Below are 16,914 nucleotides of genomic sequence, written 5' to 3' on the forward strand. Positions count from 1 at the left end.
CACACATACACACATGCAGATGTCCCACCCTGAGGCAAATTTCTCTCTACGCTACTATTTGAAATCCGAGGTTATGAAACATTGCAGTGAAATCATAATCTGGGAACTGAGTCAACAGTGTCTCTAATGGCAACTAATGTTTTTCAGATTATCAGCATCAGCTCCAGTGGGAGACGTTCTGCATGCCTTTGTCCTAATGCTGTTCACACTGATGTGTTGATTCACAGCTGTAGATCTTTTCTGTTAATGTTTACTGTAACTTACAGTTGTTCAGTTTCACCACTGGAGGGAACTCTTCCTCCTTTTCTTTTTCCCCATAAAGGAACCTGATGGCTGCTGCTGTATAATGTGGCACTCCAGTGCCTAACTAACCTCTGTCAAATCCTTCCCTCAGACTAAGCCAGAGCTTTTAGTGTTAGACCGCTTAAATTTGAATCATGAGCTTGAGTGTTTTTCTGTGATGCCATCCAATCCTCTGCTGTTGGAGTATGTGAAAATGCTACCAGGACCTACTAATGCCACTCACAATCTCTCTCTCCCTATCTTTCCTGCTCTCCTCCCTCTCCCTCTTCTCTTTCTGCTGCATTCCTGCTCTCATGGAATTGCAACAGGAGGACAAAGTGGTTAGCAAATCCTTTTCTGTGTTTCATGGGACTGTATCTGAAGCATTGTTCATGAAATCCTATGACATGTGTATAAATATATACACACATACAGCAGCCAGTAATGACATGAAAAAATAGAGAAAAGTCCCCATCCAGCTTTCCTGTGAGTCTATCACGAAATAAACATTGATTAAATGTTTTTATTTCTTTAAAAAAGGGAAAACAAAGCTGTTTTCTAAAGGTTAAAAATTGTGGTTGATGTGGTGCTTCTCAAAGAGAGATACAAAGAGGGCTAAAGGATAAAACACAGCAAGGGTTTGGTGGCGGGACCAGTCAGACTGTGACAACATCTTCTGGGTCACAAAGCTGGGACAATAACCCTGATGATATGATGAGGTTAAAGAAGGACTAAGCAGGGTTTTTCCCGTGGCTCTGCTACATTTTTTACCTTAATTAAAAAGCTCCAGAGTAATTGTGATAGTTAACTACATGATGAGTGAGAACGGAGGCTCTCTGCCTTCCACCTGGCGTCTCATGGCTGAAAACCAACCTTGCAACATCAGTGTAGCACCTGGCCGCCGCCCCGGTGTCCCAGCTCTCGTCTCTGCACACCGCGACACAAACGCACTCCATAACCTGCAATCTCTTGTTTATGACAGTTAAGACTACACAAACAAACACGTCGTAACATCGTGTATGGTATATACTGTATAACGTTATCCACCCACTCCATGGATTGATTTTTCACCGGCTTCGTTGAAAACAAATGCACATGGCCAGGCGGAAGGTTAGCAACACAGAGGAAAAGCGACCAGACTTGCATAGTTCCTCTTTATAGGTGTGGGCTTGAATGACATGATTGCTCACTGTGCAGGGAGGGATGTTGTGAAAGGCGCCATTGTGTTGCTCTATGGAATCTGTAGCATCCACAAATTAGCCGCCTGCTGCCCTGTTGTGACAGTTTCTCATCATTATCTTGTGAGTCCTTGAACTTTGAAGGAGTACCTCTATTAAACACAATACTAGCATCCACATTGGGTCTTAATTTTAACATTCAGGTGGTTATATCATTTAACCAGCTATTGATAAATGAAATCACACACCCTTTCCAAACTATACAAGTATAATATATAGTAGTTTGTCAAACAGCAACTGAACAATCTATAGTCCATTTTGGAGGGAGCAAATACCATCAAAACAACAGAGCAGCAAAAACACTGGAAGAGACCTCTGCTCTGTTGCTCTCTCCAGTTGTACAGGCTGCCATTGTTCCTCAGTAGATAATAGCAAGGAGATCGGTTACTGTGTTGTACAGATGGTGTTGAGTATTAACAGTGGCAGCAGGCTGGCGATGGATGGTGAAGGGGCATTGGCAGAGAGGCCATGGGATGTCCATCTGAGGCTTTGTGGTGCGCCGGCCTCCTGGCACCGAAGGTTGCTCCTCCATTTAGACCGTGGTCACTGACATTAATGCAGTGTTGTTCAGTAGTGAATGTAATAACACAAATTTCCTAATGGAAAACTGCTCTTGCTGTGTATACTGAGTTACAGCTGCAAAACCTCAGGGGACTATGCAGGAGTAAACATTTGATCCCAGTCCAAAGGAGCTTACGTCACTGCTCTGGCTGCCATTTTTGAAATATTTTTGCAGATGTGTTTTCAGAACACATTTAATATCCAAGAATTGCTTACGCAGAGATTTCTTCAGCATGGGAGTCGAATAAGTGTTGATGGCAGCACATAGAAGTTCAGATGACAGGGTCAGGCGGACGGGTGGAGAGCCAGCATGGGAATGAGCAGGGGGGGAGGTGGCAGGAGTGTGAACGCATGTAAAGGAGGTGGGTTAGTTAACCAGTCGTTGGCTGCATGGTCATACACATATCAGGATACTTTCATATACACAGTCTGTTCTCTGCTTATCTGGTAATAGAGTCCTGTGTCCCAGGGTTGACAGGGGCTGTTAGGAGCCAGCAAGGGCCAGTCAGTGTAGGTATTAGGGATTGAGTCGTAGCTCAGATGAGGAAGGGGTACACCATGGACAGGTCACCAGTCTATCACAGGGTTGGCTGGCAGAGATAAACAGCCATTCATGCTCACATTCACACCTATGGACACTTAATTATCACCAATTACCCTGCATGTGTTTGGACTGTGGGAGGAAGCCGGAGTCCCACAGAGAGCCCACAGAGGCACAGGAGAACATGCAAACTCGACACAGTAAGGACATTTTTAGATTCATTAATCGTTGAAATGTTTATGTAAGCATTCTGACAAAGCAGAATTTATGTAGATGGTAGAAACAAGTTCATGTCTTTTCATGCTAACTGCATGTTTGCCAATATAGAGGACGAGGCAGTGCATTAGTTGTTAGTTAGGGTTGTAATACAGCATATGCAGTCACCCACCGGGACTACTGTGATATTGATTACTGATTGTTTCTGTGGTTGGTGCTTGTAGCAGAAGTTTTGCCGCCGACAAACCTCATTTTTTGGTGTGCCTAACCAGCTTGTGTGGAAGCTTGTGTGTCAGTGAAAAGAGGTGCGGTGGTGAAATCTGTTCTTTTTCCATCCGTCTACTCTTTCCCTCTCTCGCAGATGGTGACAGCAGTGGCGAGAGAGATCTTGTTCTGTGAAACGCCATTGAATATTTACAAGTCTCTATGTCTGGGGCGACTAGCGGAGCTATGGTACACTGGAATATGATATAGACTGAGAGTTAAACAGCTGGTGAAGGGATGTAAGCTTTGAAAGATGGAGGGCTCTGCTCAGTAACCCTGTTTAGCTGAGACCGAGACGCCCTCGTTATAGTCACATTAATCATTGTGTCTTATCACAACAAGCTGAATAATAGATAGAAAAACACTGTTAAAATGTGTGTGTGTTGATAACAGTCACTACTCATTAATCGTGCCAGGTAGCTTTGCCCCTGCTGGAGATACTTGAAGTACAGAGTGACTTTTTTGGGGGAGATGAAAATATGAAATGCCTCTGATATAGATAAACTGGGTGTCAGTGCTGTGAAGTCGTCAGGATCCCTGCTTGTAGCTGTGGAGCTCCCCACCATTTCCTCTGATGTGGCTTCAAAAGGGCCTGAGGAATCAACAGTCTCTGGGGAGGAAGTCATTTGTGATTAAAGCGTCACTTCAAGACGTTACATGTGTTTCTTGGCCCCCTCAACGTTTCTGCTATAAAACAGAGGGGGAGGAATGCAGCTTTTTAAAAAAAAATTTTTATGGGGACCCCTTTCAGTTTTAAGCAGCATTGTGGTGAATAACATGTTGTTACAGTAAATGAAATAGATTGGGGAGTCCTTAAACAGGACCACAGAAATAATTAGCATCATTAGAGGACACCACATGGATGCTCTTGAAGGACGGTGTTTGGGAGGTTTTTACTGATTGGTTTTGAGAATTACAATTAATGAATATGAATGTGTTTAACACACAACTGTTCTAGCAGCGTTAGTGTGAAGAGCTGCGAACTGTATGTAATGTTCCTGTCTCTTTGCAGTGGTGTAGCTCTGTAACAAATGTGATATAATGTGTTTAAAGTGAAGGGAAATTACAGACCAAATCTTTTTTTTTTTGCTCTGGCTCTAGTTGAGACAGATATCATTTGACTGCTGCAGAGCTCAAAAACATATGGCTGACTCCACAGTGTCCTCAGATGTAATTAGGCCTGAACAATTAATCAAAAATATTTGCAAAAATCATAAAAAGGCCAAGGGCATTATTAAAGTTACAAGACCTTCAATTATTTGCGAAAGGTAAAATGTCACAACATACCATGAATGAGGCATTGTGGTCCTATAGAAACACTATGGCCTACAGTAAAGGAAGGTAAAGGAACATGACTTGCATCATTATCAATTTAGATATTTAAAATAAAATAACATGCAAAAATGACGCATTGCAATCATAATATCTGTCAAAATAAAATTGCAATATAATTTTTTTATGTATATTGTTAAGTCTTATTGGCTGTAATTGAGGTTTTATATTTACAGAAAGAGGCATAAATCTACACTGTACAAAACCTGTCACATGGAAAAGATGGAAGGCACAGGTTTACTGATAACTGATGATTGGTAATTTGGTTTGACAATATTCACACCAATTCCTTAGCTGACACTATCACCGTATGACCCCCTATTAGATAACGTTAAAACGCCCTGAGGCAAAGTAACTCGTATTTTCTGGGGCTCTGTATTTCTCGCTATGTTGAGCAGGCGCCCCATATGCAGAGACAATAGGACCCTCGCTGCAGCCGGTCCCGGTTCGAGTCCTCCGGTGGCCTTTTGCTGCACACAGCACCTGGACGCAGCGCAGTTTGCTTCCATGGCGCTGGCTGCAGTTGTCTGCAAACATAGACAAATAGGCTACATGATGGTGGCGATGACTCGAGCTGTCACTGTTCCGTGTTTTTATCGAAGGCGCGGATTCGGGCACAGATCAGTGAGTTGGTCTGAAATGACAAAGTGTGCTTGTTAGCGCGAACACAGGCAAAGTGGTGCCAATCAGCGTATACAGCCGCGTTCCCCCATCTCCCTATTGGACGAACGGGAGCAGAGCAGGGACGCGCCGCATATGTAATGAGCTCTCATCAACTCCAGCTCAGCTCTGACTCTCTGTTACAGATGAACTAATACAGCGGTGCTGGGAAACAACGTGATTTGACGCGTTCTTGCTCACATGTTTTCTCCCGGTAGACCTACTGACATTGAGTCTGAGGTTGTTTGCACGGTGTCATGGCTCCGCTGTAACGATTCAACCCTGGGATCTGTCTCTTTTTGGCGTTTTTTTCCCTTCTTTTTTTTTTCTCTGGATCCTGCAGCTGCTCTGTTGTGAAGACTGTGGTTGTTGGCTCGGATGTGGTCAGTTGAGTCTCCGGTATAACCTTCACGGTGTTTTCGGCTGCCGCTGTCCGACAGGCAGCCTGTTGTCTGGACTCGGAGCTGTCCGCGGTGCTGAAGGTCGGAGCGGGTTCTTGGTTTTCAGGAGCAGGAGCTGCGGACAGTCGTCACTACATTATCAGGACTTAGTGGCGGCGATCTTTCTGCACTGAGACACTGTTTTCCCCTCAGAGGCACCATGGGTAAGCTGAGTGAGCATGAGGCTGCGACCGACTGCAGCTCGTTTTCCTACCGGTCATTTTGTTGGTCAGAAACGGGACCATTCCAGCTCTCTCGGGGAAAATGTAGCTACTGCTGTAATTCTCCTCACAAAAATCTGTCCTCAGGCGAGTTCAGTCGCCTTCACCCGTTTGGAAAAGGAACATTTCTGTCGCTTTAATATTTCCAATGCAGTATTTTCCCGACATTTTTTTTTCCTTCTGAAAATGAGTGCGTGTGAGTCTTGTTCATGCATAAAAATGTCACACGTTTGTATGGTGCAGGTCTGAGTGGGGCAGAAGGAGCAGAGGGGGGATGTGAGTCTGACTGACATCAGCCATTTCCACGCAACACCGTATTTTGGGTCTCTATTGTAATTCCCTCATCTTCCTCTGTCTCTGAACTTCAAACAAGGAGCATAAATATTCATCAAGTCTATTATTATTACTGGCGCGCACACTAAAATTAGAAGCTCATTAAAATGTAATTCACCACGTGCAGCCAGTGTTGGAGCATGTGAATGTAGGCCTCCCCTTTCATTCTCATTGGGCGGTTAATGAATCACATCAAAATGCCCTGTAAACTTTTAATTCAGGGGAACTGCATCAAAAAGGCTCATTTCAGCCTTACTGGAATCTGTTTATCTGGTGTAAAGACACTACATCATGCTCCTGTGGTGTAGAAAACAACGTTAGAGTTTCACCCTTCTAGGTGAAAGTCATTAAGTGTGTTAATAATTTGCTCTGGGATAGTAGATAATATCCGTATTGATGCCTGTGTGCTCAGTCAGCTCAGACCAGGATGTTTGCGAGGAACACTTCCCTCCCTGAACAATGAGTCTTTAATGAGTGGTTCAGTTCACCTCAGTTCAGGTGAAGGAGAGAAACACCGAGGCAATATGATACCTATGACAGTTCATTTACCGCCACATCAATATTGCAGCATGTGGCATCTCTGGGCTGTAATTCAGCTCTTTTTGTGAAGATTATTCTTCTGGCATCTTTGCCTTTATTAGACAGCCGAGCGGGGTGGAAAGGATATGAAATGTGTTTCCCAGATGGAAGCAAAGTATGGAGGTCATGGTTTTATTTGGTGCTGGATATCCACGTGATTTTAAGTCTAATAAACTGAATGCAGCAATGATCAAAACAAAGGCCCTCTCTAATTTCTAAAGAGCCTCCTGTGAAATCAAGGGAAAAGATTACATCCTGTTATGAATGAATGAATGTAAAATGAATGAATGCAAAAAAATGTCATTGATTTAATTTAACATCAGAGCTGGCTTTCCGTTTGAGCACAGTGTGATATGCCTGGAAGGATAGTGCTGATTCACTCTGGAGCCTCAGTTAAGTAATGCTGTAGTGCAGTTTAATGGCCACAAGAGAGAGCTCAGTGCTCTCTCTTACTGCATCTTACCCATCTGGCTTCTGCATGTGAGTGTAAGACTCCTCCAGGAAATTTTTTTTGAATGGAGCAGACCAAAAGGGAATATGTTAAGTACATTGCTGAAGGGTACATATTATTTTCTACACATACAGTATATGTGTGTAGTAAATTGTATATGCATGCTGTCAGGCAGATCTCACCACATGAAAGGTCAAAAGGTGTTTTTTAATCTGAATAATCTCTGTGGCTCCATGCTTATGCTTCTTGTCAAAGATCAGTGACATCCTTGTTTTTTTTCTATATATTTTCTATTCTCACTGTCCGAAGCACACTCACTTTTTTGGTGGATCATATTTGCTGGTACCAATGAAAACACCCTTGGTCTGAAGGGAAGGTATCAGAAAGGAAATTATTTATTGATCCCATGGCGCCGGGTGTTTGTTTCCCTTAATTCAGTGCCTCTGTAAACAGCCTATAGCACATTTAATAGAGTATATATCTTCCAGGCGTTTGCAACGCGTGATAGAGTTTTTAGCTTTCTATTTTTAGCTACAGGTTCAGTCACTATGATATGTGCAAGCACAAGGAGAAATGGCCCTGCCCGAAGGCCGCAGCCCTCAACCCACTTCCCGCGCTCAGCTGTGAAGAGTTAAGCCGAAGGGGTTTGTGTGTGTGTGTGTGTGTGTGTGTGTGTGGAGATTCTTCTTGGGCAGAGTGGCTGCAGTAAAACTGAACATACCTCTGGCTGTTACAGCTGTTTGACCTGTGTGTGTAGCATCGTGCATACATGCATCTGCTGTGGAGTGGATGTGCTCTGTTCGGGAATGAGCGCTATTAGAGTTTCCTGTTAGTGTGGGGTGAGCTCATGCTGGCTTTGGACCGGAAGGTCAGCAGTCTCATGCTGTTTGATGTCTCTGCCAATGTGACTAAAGTAAAGACAGAACAAAAAACTGTAATGAATGAATGAATGGGATAAAGCAATCGTAGCAGTTTTCCTTGAATTTACTGTAGATTATTTCTATGATGTGACAGACTGGAGAATAGGATCATGAAATACTAAATCTCATTTCATCCTAGATATCGTTTGACTCCATTTCGCATCCTTATGTTAAGCTACTGTTTTCCAACCAAGAAAAGCCGTGCTCGTATTCCACACACGTCTCTATCAGCTGATAAAACTCTTTAACCTCTTGGGCTCATGCAGCCCTTTAAAAAGCCCTTGGATAATCTCTAAAGTGCACTGTCATCAAGCTCAAAACAAGGCCATTATTATTTTGCAGTTCATGTAATGTTTTGGACGTATGAGCATTCCGCTCAGCACCAACGTTTTCCTTACTTTTGCTGTTCCTGCCTGATATACTGTATAAACATCCATTCTCATTCTGACTCTCTTCCAAAGTGCAAATCAAATCCAAGTATTGATGTCTGAGGCTCGGTGTACTTAACATTTACTGGACCTATGCACGTTTTTGTTGGCCTGTTTTTTTTTAATACTAATGTGCTATTAGATATTCACCGATGAGATAAAAGCTGAGAGCTGAGAACGTGGTTAATTATTATTGGCAGACCAGAGTGGTGCACAGCAACTGACTCTATGTTAATTGCAGTTTGGTGGGGTAAATATCTAGGTCATAGGCTGCAGTCTTCTGTGGAGAAGGAGAGGGGGGGTTGAGAGAGAAGGGAAGATTTCAGTAAATAACCACAGGTGAAACATAATCTGTTTTAGGACTGTGATTATGTTCACAGAGATCCAACTCTGAAATGCATGTTGCATTACATATACATAAAATACATAATGTGAAATTAGCACACTGTGTACCCAGATTGATGAGATTATTGAAATAATAGAAACAAATGAATTCAGACATCAGGATGGATTTGAAGTAGCCTGTATGCACCCATTCATCACTGTCACCACCTACCATCCTGCGTTTCTGTACTGCACCTTGTCGTGCACATTATTGCTTATCGGCACTGTATGACGTCGCCTATCCATGCACATACTGACAATAACCAATAATCTTTTGGGTTTTTTTTTTAGCAATTCTGTGCTGCATTGCTTAATTTAACTGGGATTTGTGGCTATGTTTTTTATTTTTATTCTCATGCAGTAGCCTCTATAGGATGATGGGTGATATTTCCCCTGTTCAAGGTGGGGCACCTGCAGTTTGTGTGGCCTCTGCAGCCTCCGGCCAAAAAAAAAAAGATATTCTCAATTGTCTTCTCTGTGTGGTCATTTGAAATAATCACCGATTACAGATGTAGTTTACATGTGTGTAACTTCCAGGTGCAGGAAGTGATGTGTGGTTGATTAGCAGGAGAACTGGCCTTGGTGGCTCCTGGGTCTTAGCCGATGACTCATGGTTCACTGCAGAGCTCTCGCCATGACCCCCAGTTAAAGAGGCAGTCATGGCCTCACTGGCCACACTCCTCTGGGACACATAAAGCACAATTTGTAGCCTCCCTGCTTCCATTGTGTGTCAGCACACTTATAGCCCATCTGTAACATTGATAGCTGGTCATAAACGCCTTGTGTGTCAATATCACATAGTCCAGTACATGCTGCCTACGGTGTTACTGTTCATCTTTTTTTAATTTTTACACTGCGTTTGAAATATCTGAAAATGAATTAGTACTAAAGTGGCTTTACAATGAAAAGCTGCCTCTTCCTGCTCCCAGGTGGCTGCTGCTGTTTCTGAACTCTAAATACAGTACAAGAGTAGATCTTCCTATCCTGCTTATTTTTCTGATATTTGGATTTGTGCAGTTGTAATAGCAGAGAGAGATCGATGACAACCTTTTGCACTATCCACTGCAATGTCCACTTAACGCTGCTAAATCAAAGCCACAGCCATCGTTGTCATCCAAAGCGAAGATACTTTTTAGTTGTGTTGTTGCAGTTAAAACAAAAAAAAAAGTGAAAATTGCGTTTGTGTGTTTTTTTTAAATTCCTCTGAAAACAAATGATGGTTGAAGAGCTTTGCATTGCAGTTTGTGTGCGTGCGTCATCTGTGAATGTTTGCACATACTGTGTGTTTACTGCTTTGGTCCAAATGGCAGTTTTATCTTCCAAGTCAGTCACATGTGCACCACCAAGCAGAGAGACAGAGAGAGGGAGAGAAACAGAATTGAGCTTTATGAAATCCCTCACTAGTTAAGCACTGTGATCTTTCACTAACGTCCTACCAATCAACAGATTTAATATATTTGATGAATGAGTCAGCCACACCAAAGTTTAGATTATTGTGTAATTGAACAACTGCTTCTTCTTCTGCTCCACCCACCCTGTAAATTCTTACTTTAGTCTATATGCTGGTGAAAAACCAAGCACACCATGCCACAAATAGCTGACACCTTTAACCATTTGTTGATTTCTTCCACACTGCCCTGTGTTTGACTGCGCCTCAGGTTCTACCAGTCACTGAGATAAGCAGTCGTTTCAAATTCAGCCTTTGAACCGCTGCAGACAGTAAGAGTAGAGGCCAGCGCAGTTTAAGCAAGTTCAGTTAATCTAGAAATAAGATATCAGTCAATTTTTATTTGATTCAAAGCTTACTGAAAAAAAAAAAGGCGAGCCACAGGCCGACTGATGGTGGGTGAGGCAGCATTCAGGGCCCGCTCACACTAATAACAGTAATGCACTGACTCAGCACTGGGACTGTGGTGGTGGTGGGTGGGGGCGTGCGTGCGTGCGTGTGGGGTTGCAGTAGCTCTTGGCCGCCCTACTGGCTGTCTGGTCTGTCAATCATTTGGCAAGCTCTTAGTCCTCTCAGAAACACTTAGCTATCACTTTGAGTTGGTCTCTGTTAACAAGGCAGGTGTGCTCACCTGGAGCAGACATGTCATACTGTGTGAGTTTTCTCCACAAGATAAGCTTTACAGTGTGTGTGTGTGTGTGTGTGTGTGTGTACATGTGTGCACAGTGATCAGGGCTCCTGTCTGTTCCTGGATTTATGGCACCAATGGTTGTTGGAGCTGCAGTATAGAGCAGATAGAGGCACAACATCACAGAGCAGTAAAAACCTCCATCTCTCTGGCCTTCACAGAGCAGAGCTAGAAGAGAAGGGTTGATTTTCTTCTCATTTTATCCCACCAATGTGCATCAACTGCAGTCAGATGACCTCTGCTTCGTGTATCGTCGTCAGGTGATGTGACTAATCTCTGCCATCAGGAGTCATGTGGACCCTGCGTTGTTGCAGTTTGCAAACTGTAAAAAAGAAAGGAAATTGACGGTTAGGGTGTCATAACAAAGAAGAACAATGTTCTAATGTGCAAGATGTTTGATCTGTATTCTGGACTCACAGACTCAAAACATTCATTAATGATAATAAACGGCTACTACGATGATATCAAAGGCTGCTGTATGTGTACAATATTTCATCATTCACCTCATCAACATGAAAATATTCAGTACTGTTAATGAGCAGTGTAACTGTGGGGTGGAAACTCAAGTTTTGATTGGATTTTTTTTCCAATTCCAAAAAGATTTTTGAAAATGACCTGAATATTTTATGTTTTGAATGCTCAAAAAAAATTCACTTTACATTGATGATGCCTCACAGTTATGTTACCGCTTTTACATAACACAAACACTCCATTACAGCCCATCATAGGTGGTATAAGACACTCTCTGCCCATCGATCACCATCTCAAACCACTAACTCCTCCCTCTCTCTCCACCGCAGGTTATGTGGGTATGCAACTTGTGCCGAAAACAACAAGAAATCCTCACCAAATCGGGGGCGTGGTTCTACGGCTCGGGGCCCGGTCAGGTGCGGGGCGTGTTTGAGGGCGGGCCACAGGGGAAGAAGGCCAAACTTCAGGACCCGTCCCTGTACCCCTACCAGGGAGCCTCAGGGGACTTGACACCAGCGTCAGACAGAAGCAGACCTCACGGCGGGCTCCTGCCCAGACAGGGGTCCCTTGACAACGGTTCGGGGCTGAGGTACTTGGGACCAGGCGACGCACCCATAGACAGGTCAGTTCAATGTGTGAAGCAAGAATACACCTGCTACCTGCGCTGTGTGGGTTGTTTTTATTATTGTGTAGCGACATGAGGATTGTCTGATCAGCAAAATGAAGAACTTCCAGCTGATTCCTACTTGCATCATGGACATAACTGCATAAGAGCCTTTTAGCACTAGCACTGATCTATGTGACTGTTGTATTTGGATGTGCAGGACAGTGATTCAAGTGTAGCATAAAAGCAGTGTCTCCTAGCAAACCAGCCAAGGCCCCATATAAAACTGCTTGTACATGGAGCCCATGAGGCCTATAAAGGAGACAGAGACACAGATACTGTATCTGGCACTAACTCAGCAATTCTACAACAGTCATCCACCCACATACAGCACACCAGCACATATGATCACAGATGGCTGAGAGCCAGGCTCATCTGCCATAGGGTGCTGGCAGGTGAAGGGTGCTTGCATGAATTTATACCACCTCACCTTTTCAGAGAAACTAGATTTTTTACAACTTGAGTAACTCTTTTGTCATTAGGAATGTTTCTAAGCCAGCGGAGACACTGCAGGCTAGAAAACTACGATGTTTGTGGGGAGGAGGAGGAGGAGAAGGCCTCATTATGATTCAGAACACTGCGTTCAGATTGTCATATGCACTAAATGGCCCCTTTGAGTGGAACAGTCTTAGATGCTGACAACACGGACATGCTGTGCTTGTGAATCCTAGTATATCTGGTTGCTTATGTCTTGACACTGGTGTCAAGTAAGGTAGTTACTTTGATGTCCACATGGGGGCTCTTTCTTCCTCTAAAGGAAGGAAGAGAAGCTTATAGAGAGAGTCTTCACACTCTGGGATCTAACTTCACAGTAGAAGGCCGGGCAGAGAACCATTTCAGATATCTCTCCTTGATTCGTTATCTTGTTTGCACCCCCCGTTGTATAAGATGACCTGCCATTCGTCCTAACTTTTATAGACTTACACAAGCCAATTAGGATGTCTAAAGTTGTCTTCTGGTTTGGGCAACATACCTGTGATGAAAAGGAAGAAAGTGAAATGGCTAAAGTCATACTGACAGTGCTGAGACATTGCAAGAGAGCACACCCACTATTTCTCTCTTGTGCTACTGTAAGACTTTCAGATCAGATTTTGTTTTCCCTAACCCTTGGGCAGTCACAGCAAGCATAAGTTACTAGCAGATGTCCTTGTCTCTCTGCCGGTCCTCCCTGCCTACGAGACCAGACTTCCCAAAGGAAAGCAGGGAAACGTGGGCTACATGTTGTGCCATTCGGTGGTGAAGAAACCTAGAATCCAAAGGGAGGGTGCCTCTGAGTTATAGCTTTGACTCATACATGCAGTATACACATTCAGGCACATATGCTGTAGGAAAAGATCCCACTTCAGCTCATGTGTCTGCCTCTCTCCTGCACTGGCCTTTTATAGGTATTCTTGTAGCCCATTGTCTAAAGCAGCATGCACAAACTATCTATCCACAGTGTGTTTGGTTGGAGACACAAGTCATTAGTTGTGTATGTCCCCTCTCTGTCATTGCAACCTTGTATGTACCTCTTAACACACCCAGAAGCTGCAGATGCTGGAGAGCTCCTCTGGAAACTGTTTGCTTTGCTATATGTGGATATATTCAGTATACCTGCCCATTAACCAGCTCCCAGCATTGGATGTAAGTGTACATACTTACAGTGCTTTTTCAGTGTAGTGAGGCTATTGTGAAACACTGACACACACACACACACACACACATTCAAGTATTATCATTCCAGAATAGACACATTGTCTAGGTAAAATTTTGTCCATCTGCTATCGTTGTTGAATCTCCCATCCATTGTGTTTCTTTATTCACAGTTGAAAACCTTTATTCACAGCATCATCTGTAACTGCGTGGTGTAATAAAAGCTACAGTACTGTAAAGCTTTAGGAAAGATGTAGGATAACGACGTTTCGTGCATTGGCAGTGCATTAACCATCTCCTCCTCAAATGGCTTGCTTTTTTAAGGTGCTTTTAATGGCTGACCGGACTGACTATGGATCAGACCATAGATCAGACCGCCCCAAGCATTCAGTCAGTCAATCTCTGTCTATTCCAGCTCTCGCCACTGTATATTAATTGATTGCACAGCGCGAGAGAGGTGGATACGGTATCAGGGAGTGATTCTTGCTTTGGCATTGGTCACATTTTGCAGTGACACAACAGGAAACAGGCTGTCTGAAAATTCACGGGATAATGCTGATGATGGATCGCAGAGAGTCCATAAATAGAACTCCCACTGCATAAGCACCAAAACCCACTTTCATTAATCTTAAAGAATGTTTAAATTAACTCCTGGATGTGTTCTGCTGAAGAAAGGAGGGAAAAAGCTGACAGTCTATTTATAAGGAGAAATAACTTGGGAAGGCTTCTAATTTATCTTGGTCTCGGAGGTGTCATTTGAATGAACACACAGATACGCTGGGACAGCTGCAGTGTTGGGTGAGGCTGATGAAACAACGATTACATTGGGATTGGAACATACCCACTGGTGAAATTTCTTCAGATTCTGCATTTTTTGAACACATTCATCCAGGCAAGAGAAATGTTAGGCCTGCCAAAAATGTTAGAGGAGGGAAGCAGAACACATTCAACCTGGACTGGCTGTGTAACACCCAGCCCAGGACAGAGAGGCATGAAGTGTACAGTTAGTTTTCATCATTAACCAAGTCTTCCTCAGTTCAGACTCCATATTATGCACACATGCCGTCATCAATCCTCACAAGTAGTTGTGATCAGCTGATGCTGCAACATCTTAAACTTTGGATGGAGTCCAGTCGGGAAATAAAACATCAGTTCACCTCAGGTCATCTGAACCACTTACTGTATTTGAAAGTGAGACTCACAGGGTGAATGTCTAAAGAAAAATCCATTATAATTGCCTTTATATACAGGTGTGTATCACACAGTAAGTGGCGTAGCTCATAGCTGAGCTATTTGATGCTTACAGCAGACAGATAGGGTGATGACATTAATGCTCAATTTTGTTTTATAATATGACAAATGTTTGAACTTGTCTGATTTGGTCCTGTGTGCTTAGTTGTAACACTGGCTTCAGCTGCTTTCTACATCCTCACATCTCAACGATAGTTTTCTTCATTCTATATGTGACGGGAGGAAAAACAGAGCTCTAAGTAATGAAACAAATGAGTGTGTATCACCACCATCACATGATGATATGACAAGTCAGAACATCAGTTGCTTAAATAATACCTTCTCATTGGTCAAGTATCATTGAAAATATGGATCAGGTGGTAAAAACCCATGATGGTTCATGTCATAAGGTTTAAGTATCATTTTCTTCTATCAGGAACTCATTTTGAGTTCAGGAATGTGATTTAACTGCACAAGAGATCATATTGTCTTGGTGGCAACTATCCATTGCAACGATGGTCTTGTTCAGAACGATTTTTTTTGCTTTCTTGAATGGCCATGTTCTTGTGCTGATCTCACGAGAGAAAAACGAAGATTTCAGACACAGGTCATGTTCCAGCTCAAGTCACGATCCTCTGTGCTTATAGAGGAAACCAGAAACCAGAAACATATTCATTTCATGTTCAAGCATATACTTCCACATAGACTTCCATTATCCTGTAATGATGTTTGATGATATCAGACACTCAGGGAAAGCTGTATATGTGCATTATTGGATTCTTTTTCAGCTGATCACAGTTACATGCAGAGGCGCTGATAGAATAAAATGGAGAAACATTAATTAAATAAATAAATAAGTGATCCCTCGGGAAACCCCCCCTTTTATGTGTGCCCTTTCCTCACAGACAGACACGCTGCCTTCAGAGGTATTAGGGCTGTCCTCCTTTATTACTGATGAGGAGCTGATGCTCTGAGGACAGATACGGGATATAAGGAAGAAAAAAAAACCCTGACGACAGCATCGCTCTTCTACACTATATTGTATTGTGGTCTATCTATGCTGCTGTGCGCGTCCCAAAGAGTGCATGATAGAAGATGGAGAGATATGGCAAAGAGTGCGCACGATTGCATATCAGCCCCATAGTGTGTGTGTGTGTGTGTGTGTGTGTGTGTGTGTGTGAGTGAGAGAGAGAGAGAGGGAAAGGGTGTGTGTGAGTGTGTGTGTCTGCTTGTGTTTGTGCGTGTGCTAGCGCGAGTGTGTTCTCTTCATAGGCGACTGGAAATATGAGTTGAATGTGAGGCAGCAGCTGATGCGCCGGTAAGCGATGCTGCTGCTGCTGCTGCTGGCTGCCGTCTAGGATGCTGCTCCGCTTCTCCTCTCCTCCGGGCGCTCCTTCGCCTCTTCCCGCACACCGAGAAGAAATTTTTGCCACAGCGAGAGGAAGAAAAGGCACGTTACCGGCACCGGCACTACCTCCCTTTTCTCGCTTCAGGTCCGAAGCAATATGACCGAAGGATCCCGCCCGGAATGCGTCTCGTTTATTAAGGACACTTTTTACCAGGAGCGGCAGCAGAAATATGGAACTTGATCGGCGCCTTTTTCGCCTTTAATGCGCCTCGGGAGATAATAATAATAAACAAAAAAATACTGAGGAGGTGTATGTGTGCGGAGAGGGGGGGGGGGCGTCCGGAGAGAGCGCAGGCTTTGGGATGTATTGTTGGTGAAAAGGAAAAAGGGTGATCACTTACTGAGGATAAAAGAAAACGGTGGGGGAAAATGCAGTTTGAGACATTGCGTCAGTTCTGTAGCTCGGTTTTATCACATTTCAACGGGGCTTTCACGGCGCCTCAGAACATCTTACAGACGGAGCTGTTCGAGCAGGCGTTGAGCAACATCGGGTGAGTGATTCCTTTGTAAAGAAATGCCCTGAT

The 16,914-nt window shown here is 43.5% G+C and overlaps 1 protein-coding gene across 33 annotated transcripts in view; it reads left to right on the forward strand.

Moving 5' to 3' along the window:
* The window catches only part of rims2a (regulating synaptic membrane exocytosis 2a), a 141,303-nt gene that overhangs the window by 30,297 nt on the left and 94,092 nt on the right, over positions 1-16,914 (forward strand). For 23 of the 33 annotated variants that reach the window (XM_085802826.1, XM_085802828.1, XM_085802833.1 and 20 more), the window contains 2 exons: positions 612-623; positions 11,786-12,078. In XM_085802826.1, coding sequence (XP_085658952.1) covers positions 612-623; positions 11,786-12,078 — 305 coding nt within the window. Of the gene's footprint in view, positions 1-611; positions 624-11,785; positions 12,079-16,072; positions 16,882-16,914 lie in introns of those variants that run through there. The other 10 variants (XM_085802839.1, XM_085802842.1, XM_085802837.1 and 7 more) reach the window with 3 other exon arrangements.

Source organism: Trachurus japonicus, chromosome 16 (assembly GCF_045865225.1).
Source record: "Trachurus japonicus isolate A0001 chromosome 16, Traja_1.0".
In the NCBI taxonomy this organism is placed as follows: Eukaryota; Metazoa; Chordata; class Actinopteri; order Carangiformes; family Carangidae; genus Trachurus; species Trachurus japonicus.